This window comes from Ochotona curzoniae, unplaced genomic scaffold (genome assembly GCF_017591425.1).
Source record: "Ochotona curzoniae isolate NIBS_2020 unplaced genomic scaffold, NIBS_Ocur_1.0 contig_2210, whole genome shotgun sequence".
Taxonomy (NCBI): domain Eukaryota; kingdom Metazoa; phylum Chordata; class Mammalia; order Lagomorpha; family Ochotonidae; genus Ochotona; species Ochotona curzoniae.
The window spans coordinates 30669655-30677312 of record NW_024465369.1 but is presented as its reverse complement, the minus strand read 5'-3'; the positions used below and the strand labels follow the sequence as shown (position 1 = coordinate 30677312).

The 7658-nt window shown below is 40.5% G+C and overlaps 1 protein-coding gene and 1 long non-coding RNA gene across 3 annotated transcripts in view; both read right to left on the bottom strand.

Annotated features, from left to right (window-relative positions):
• Window positions 1–943: 943 nt before the first annotated feature.
• LOC121150643 lies at window positions 944–5276 on the bottom strand. Its single transcript, XR_005883008.1, has 2 exons — window positions 3371–5276; window positions 944–3320 (listed from the first exon to the last, which is right to left on the bottom strand). It is a non-coding gene; the product is annotated as an uncharacterized LOC121150643 (long non-coding RNA).
• Window positions 5277–5639: 363 nt separating this feature from the next.
• The window catches only part of CERS6 (ceramide synthase 6), a 278575-nt gene continuing 276556 nt past the window's right edge, over window positions 5640–7658 (bottom strand). For both annotated transcript variants that reach the window (XM_040971676.1, XM_040971677.1), the window contains one exon: window positions 5640–6405. In XM_040971676.1, coding sequence (XP_040827610.1) covers window positions 6253–6405 — 153 coding nt within the window. In that variant the 3' untranslated portion in view covers window positions 5640–6252. The remainder of the gene's footprint in view (window positions 6406–7658) is intronic.

Below are 7658 nucleotides of genomic sequence, written 5' to 3'. Positions count from 1 at the left end.
GAAGTAGGGCACAGGCTCAAAGTGGATGCCACCGGCTGAGCAGCTGTGCATCATGCTTTGGGTTGCTGTCCTAAATCCTTTTTTTATAATTTGGTAAAGGCAGCATCGTCTGATGGATTTAAATTGGAATCTCTACAATTGTATCTCCCTCCCCAGAATGAAGTGCTGCATAGATTTTACGTTATTTATTTGAAAGGCAGAGTTACAGAGAGAGAAAGAGAGTTGGAGAGGCTAAGTTAGAGGGATCTTCTATCTGCTGGTTCACTGCTGAAATGATCCCAATGTCCAGAGGTAGGCTAGGTTGAAGTGAGGAACCAAGAGCTTCACCCAGCTTTCCTGTGTGGATGCAGGTGTCCAAGCATTTGGGCCACGTTTCACTGTTTTTTTGCCAAGGCATTAGCTCATATGGGATGTCAGTGTTGCAGATAGTGAATTTATGAGCTATGCTATAATGCTGGCCCTACTAGATAAAATTTAATATTGAAGCTTTTATATCTTTATTAAAATTTATTTATTTGAAAGGCAGTGAGTCAGAGAGAGATACTGAGGGAGATGGAACTCCCACTGCTGGCTCACTCCCCTAGAAGCCCACAATGGCTAAGACTGTGACCCTGAATGCAATCTAGGTCTCCCACATGGGTGACAGGAACCTAATCACTTGAGTTTTTCTTGCCACCTCCGGGGGTTTGCATTAGCAGGAAGCTGCAGTCAGGAGACAGGCTGTGATGGGGGCTAAGCTAGAGATGCTTGCTTTCTGTTTCTTGGTATCTGAACAATTACTATACACAATCATAAAATCAGACATTCTCAATATCATGGCAACATTGGGATTTGAGGAGGTTTGTAAGAAACTCCTAAGTTGAGGTGAGCTCTGCAAGAATCCCATCTAAAAAGGTGTGCTGAATTCTCAACAGCAGCTAGTTAGGACAGCTATTTGCACTGCTTTCTTTCATACTTATCTTTATTATGAAAGTGTTTCCAAAGGAAAATGATCCTTATAACAATGATTGCTTCCAGAGATCAAGGATGAATAATTATATTTCCATATAAAAATCAGCAAAACACAACAACAGTACACAAAATCACCCAAATTGGCTAACAGTACATCATTTCACATCTGACATGCTCAAGCACTGAATTGACTTAACGAGTGGATTTGTTACCTCTCCTCTTACTGTAAATGAAGGGAAAAAAAAATCAAATCCAACATCTAACCACCATCTTCTTCCCTGACAATAAGTGATGTGGAGGTGAATGATGATGAGGTCGGTAAACAGAAGTCATGGGCTTTGGGGCTTTAGAAAACACGGGGAAATTAAGTGTGTGTGTGTGTGTGTGTGTGTGTGTGTGTGTGTGTGTGTGTGTCACATGTAACACAATGGAGCTCTAAATTAAAGTTCCAGAATGGTCATTTAACTTCTTTCTCTTGTCTGAGAGCTAAATTGCTTTTTTGCAGCAAGTCTTTATAAATTCCCAAGGGCAACTTCATAATAACATCAAAAAAATTATTGTGGATTTTAGAAAAGGAACAAAAATTTCAGTGACACCTAATTTTTCACGAAAACAGAAACCATTCAGCAGCTGCTGTTCCCTAGTATAGGTGCTCATGGAGCTGTGTGTTTAAACACACCCGACACAGTGCTGCTTTTAGAAAAATGGCACACACACACAGCCAAACATTACTGGGAAGTCTAACACAGGAAAATGGCAAGATCCTGGCTTTCTTTTATCAAGAGGCTGAAAGCAGTTTGAATGACCAAAATTTAACAAACCAAACGAAAACCAAACCAACCAGGTCATAGGCTGATTGCTCATCCCCTGCTGAAATTTCCTAGGCAACGCTGCGAGTGCCCAACCCTGTGCTTTGCCGCTGCAGGGGCTCCCATAACTTCTGTAATCTGGGGGATTTTGATGTGTGTCTCTTGTTAATGCATTCCTTACAAAGGCTTTGGGGTGAACTCAAATGGGAAATATCTAGAAAGAACTAAGTTGTCCCTTTGAGTGCTTGCAGATCTTAAAAAACAATAGGTATGGTTTTCTTTGTTCTTGAATATAATTTTCTCCATGAAAACCAGCATCTTCTATGCCACCTCGGCAGCATGAACACTTCTCAGCATCTAGAGAGTGTCCTCTAGGGGAGGGGAGGGAACATTGCACATAAAAGTAAATGAAGTTAAACCGTGGCAGGTTGCACCAGTGTTAATGACTATGTGATAATTTCAAGAATGGCACAAGTTCATTTCACCAAGAGAAACCTCAAAGGATTCTGAAGCAATATTTTCATTTGGAAAAAAAGTTCTGCATTTTTGTTAAGAACTGTCTATGAGTAGTGAACTTTTTATGATTATTTTCTCCGTAGTACTAGAAGCTCATTTCATCTTTCCACACAGGCTATGTAGACATTGCCAATGCCACATGACCACTTTCCTATCAGATAACTGGGTTTAACTCAATTTTTTCTTATTTGGAATTTAGAAATCCTTCAGAGCTTACTTGTTCACTCACAAGGCAGAAATCAGCAGAAGACAAAGAGGGGGAAAGTAGTCAAGTAGAACCTTGGGACTGCAAAGGCCACATAAAATGTAAACACTTAAACTTTTATCTCCCAGGGATTTCCTGCAGCTTCTCTGGCTATAATGACATCATCCCACATAGTGCGAAAGGGAATCTTGAACACCTTCGGAATTATTCAGTGTACCTTTTCTCAAATGAAAAAAAAAAAATGAGGTATTCAGGCAACTCTGGCATCAAGACTTCCAACACAGGGTTAAAACAATTATTTAAAAAATCATGAACAGATTGGTGATGATCACAGGTATCTATAAAGTTTTCTCAAGAGAACAGATGGGTCTTCAGCAAACACTTGGGCGAGCTGAAATCTCACTTGTTACCCCAAATAACAATGAGGTTGGAAGACACAGTGGAGGAGCCAGGCCCTATGTATACAAGATGAAGGCAGTCTGTTCAAATATTTAGAATGGGAGGTTTAGCAACACCCTGGATGTGGAGCTGACCCACCATTTGGTGAACTGACGCAATCTTCCTTCTTGCCTGCAGTTCCTGCCTCTTTCATCCTTTCCAGTGCAGTGTCATTATGTGATGGCATCTCAGGATGCTCTCTGTCCAGTAGGCCAGCAACAGTAGTACATTACCAACCCCCAGGTGAGGCAACATCACAGGCATTTTTTTTTTTCACAACAGACTTGAATAATCTGAAACACTGATCGTTGCTACCCACCTGTCAACACCCATGACACCACATTTGGAAATGAGAGCTGCATTTGGCTTCTGGGCTGGCTTTGGTGCTCTATGACCTAGACCTTGCTCTAGACCTTGCTCTGGACTGGCCTTGGTGCTCTATGACCTAGACCTTGCCATATTTAGCTCTGTGGTGGAGAGGCTGATGGATTCCATCACTCTCAGCTGGGTGAGGTGCAGGAACAAGGAGGATAATCAAGAAGGAGAGAAGTTTCTATGGCCATGGTGGATGAATTTTGTGAAAAGAATATGAAGAAGGATGAGTAAGTGATATTTTGGTTTTATCATTTTTTGGAAAACATACATATACATACATGGATCATACTTTTTTTATTTCATGTATTGACCTAAGGCCAAATTCTACTCAATTTTCTACTACCCCCTCCCCCACTATGATATCCAGAAAAGTGGTAATACTGGAGATAACATCACTTTTTCTGGAGTTCTCTCTACATACCCCTTTGTACACACCCTGGGAAAGTTTGAATGTGACCAGGAGGGAGGTGGTATCAATACAGGCTATTAATTACTGAATGAGAAACAGCACTCTCTCTAAACTACAGCTGCATTTACAAATATACTCTCAAAACTAGCACCTGGCACAGGTGGGAGCTCACATACCTCACCTCTTCTACTCTCTCAGCCTTGGCAGGCCACCAAGGAGAAGAGTCGACAGAGACATTCTACTAAAAGGCCTACAAACTCCACTTTGATTAACCAGAAAGAACTTCTTACTCTAAAATGCAAAATGAACAAAATCTGTAGAGGACCGTGCTGCAAGTTTGCCATCAACCAGGGAGGCTGCACACACACTTAGTCCCCATTCTTGTTGCCTTTGCCAACAACAGAGTCAATTTATGGCATCTTGTGAGTTTCTTGTAACTTTTACTTTAGAAGCTGACCTATCTGAAATGATTCTTCTGTGCTACAGAGTGCCAGGATGTTGCAACTGGGATACACTGTGGCCCTCTGATCATGCTACCTATTGTGAGGACCCAAACCAGACACTGACACAAGGCAGAGATGTTCCATATGTTAGTAGATAACGAGGGGAATTTATGCCTCCAAATTTTCAGCTACAATGTGGTTGATCTTACTTTTTATATAGCTTCATTTTAGCAGATGTCCTGGTGGTTTCACAGTTAGTCTCACAGACTCAATCAACCATCTACAAGTTACATTCCCAGACACATGCCTACTTCGTAAAACAAAAAGTCTACATTTCTACTGGCAGAATTGTTTATACATTTTTTTTCAATAAATAAGCAGATAGATTTTTTTCAAGCCTCTTCACTCTGCTCTGGGCTATAACAGACACATACATTTTTAAAGATTTAATATCACACCAAGAAGCTTTGGTTAGGGACATTCCTTCACAAGTTGGAAACTATGGTACAAAGCTGTACTTCATTTTTTTCAAGATATGGAATGCTCTGTACTTTGCTGCTATGAGCCCTGTGCCCTGAGCCACATGTTATTGTTGCTGCATTTTTATTCTGCATTCTTGTTTTAGGCAATGGTCATTTGATTTACAAAACACTTATTTGTATGCCCAGTGTATTCCCTCTAATGAAAAGTTAGCAGATAAAATCTTTGGCATCTGTATATGGTTTTGTTATCTGTGTATTGATAATACTGCCATGTAGAAGACATGCTGAAATGTGTTCTTCATTAATTTTGCTTGTGGTGGTATTGCCTTTGTCTCAACAAAATCTGTGCTGTTTTGTTATAAATAGATTGTTTGAGGGTGAAAAAACATGCTGAAACCCAATAAGTTTTCACAGAGTCAAACAAAAAGTGGGAGTGCTTTGTTACTCAGTTTCAGTGAGAAGAAACGTTTTCCTGGGACATGTTTAATAGAAGGCAACAGGTCTTTACCCATTGGCTTTATTGGCAAAGCTGAATCCTGAAGGTGAAATACTAGACAGGGCTTTTTCTTGAAAGTTGGAATAACGTGCTTTGCACTGGAGGTGATCTCTGCTAACTGTTGAATGATTACTTCTTCTTCCACCAAACATACTTTGTTTCTTTTTTCTTTTTGTTTGTTTGTTTGTTTCATGTGAGTGTGACAGAAGAAAAAGCTGCTTACTCTTAGGGTCATGGTCAAAACCTTGTTGAAACCAGCTGCTCTCATTGCAGGACAAATTCTCCCTATAAAGTTATTTCTGTATTTAGAGGCATGAACTTACACAAATATCTTCCTTCAGAGTCCCAGCACCAGCTTCATCAGAGAAGTAATTTTTTTTTTTTTTTAAAGAAGCAAAACCTTTCTGTCACCAAGAAGGTCAATCCCCAACCAGGTAACCATACTCACTGGAGAAATCTTGACTGTGTGCACAAGGAAAGAAGTGTATTCTAAAGCAATTTCATATCAAAAGTCTAATAACTGGCATCTATCACTCGAGCTGCCACATGGCCATGAAGAGTGACAATTTAAAAACCTGATCCATTCTGTTTAATTTTCACACCAGGAGAATGGTCACTAACATTGGGGCAGTTTCAACATGGGCATGGTAACATAAAGAAAGCAAAGCTGTTCAGACTACATGGGAATCTAGCACTAGCTGTGTTTGCTCTAAGTGGCAAATCAAGCTGATGCCTCTAGCACTCGGACTCCAGCAACAGAAAGGGGTAGGAGCAGACAGAGTATCTCCCTTCACTGCCAGGAACCCAGGGAACACAAGGAGCAAGGAAACCCTCTTTTGTCCACAGATTTACAAACAAATACAAAAAAATAAATAATAGTCCATGACAGTACAAATACAAATACTGTTCCCTTGTGTCAGTTACATAGAGCATGCCTACGTGTAGAGAATGGTAATTCTTCTTCATTCACAGATAGGACATATGGCAGTGCACTATTCAAAAATGCTTTGATAATCCTAATTTTTGTTTCTGGTGCTGAGATATTATGAAAGGAACTGCATTTGCATTTTATTAAATACTTCCAGGAACAAACAGTTCACTTTGTTCGGGATTTGTAGTTGCGGACAATTAATCATCCATGGGGCAAGGACCAGTCAGGAGATACCCGTTGGTACCACTGGTCCCATTGGTGGTTGTCGCAGCGTGCGAGTTCTTCCCTGGAGGTTCTGAGTCATCCTCATCTGAGCTGGACTCAATGTCACTTCGGTCATCCTTGGACACCTGTAGAATGCAAGTAGATGAGTGTAACCAGCTCTTAGCGAGTCATGGGGTATGGCATGCTCAGAAGCACATGCGACCACATAGGCAGGTGAACTGATCCAAATGTTAAAAAAAAAAAAAAAACACAAGAAAAGAACATCACCGTCACGATAAGCTCCCCTTCACAGCAGAAATACACTCTGAGTGACCAAAGTCAGCTGTGAAAGAATCTACGGTGCATCACAGAAGGCTGGACGTGTGTGGCTTTTTTAAGGGTTTTTTTTTTATATATATATACAGAATGTACAAGATCATAAATCCCACTCACACCCTTAAAGTGACATATTGCACGACAGGAATGAAATTACAGGAATCTGGCACAAGAGGATCAATTTACTCTGTAAAGATCATATTCTCCTTGGGAACTCTTTGAAGCCAGCTCCTAATTAATCACACTGATGAAGAGATCCTGCAGTTCACATGGTTAAAAAAGTCATTTCTATTCGGTTTTATAACGCATTGCTTTATGATTTGACACTTTTATGTCTGGGAGATTAATCAGAGATTGTGATTTATACAAGTAGATCACATAACCAATAATGGAAGCAGGCAATATTTTAAGAATCTGCTGGCTGAGATCCAGATTAAACTCTTTTGCAAGGAAAATCTACTGATGGGATCATTAACTGGCTCCCATCTTGCCAAGCTTCTCCAATCCTCTATCCAGTCTCATTAATTAATGAAAACAGCAAAAAGGAAAAAAAAATACCAGAATACACATCAATACATGCATGCTTGAAAAAAACACTATCTAGGAAGGATGTAATTTTAAGAGAAATTAAATTGCTTGCATCTTCAATTGTGTAATTCTAAATTATAGTCGAGACTTTTTAAAAAAGATTTATTTATTTTTATTGGAAAGTCAGATATACAGAGAGGAGAGACAGAGAGGAAGATCTGTTTGATGATTCACTCCCCAAGCGGCTGCAATGGCTGGAGCTGAGCCAATCCGAAGCCAGGAGCCTCTTATGAGTCTCCTATGCAGGAGTAGGGTCCCAAAGTCTTGGGACGTCCTTGATAGCTTTCCCAGGCCACAGGCAGGGAGCTGGATGGGAAGCAGGGCCTCCGGGATTAGAACCAGCACACATATGGGATTCTGGTGCGCTCAAGGCGAGGACCCTAACCGTTACGCTATTGCGCCGGTCGAGACTTTTTAAGGTTGTCAATTAACTCAATATCATTGACTGAGTTTTTATGTGATGGTGGCCAAAAGG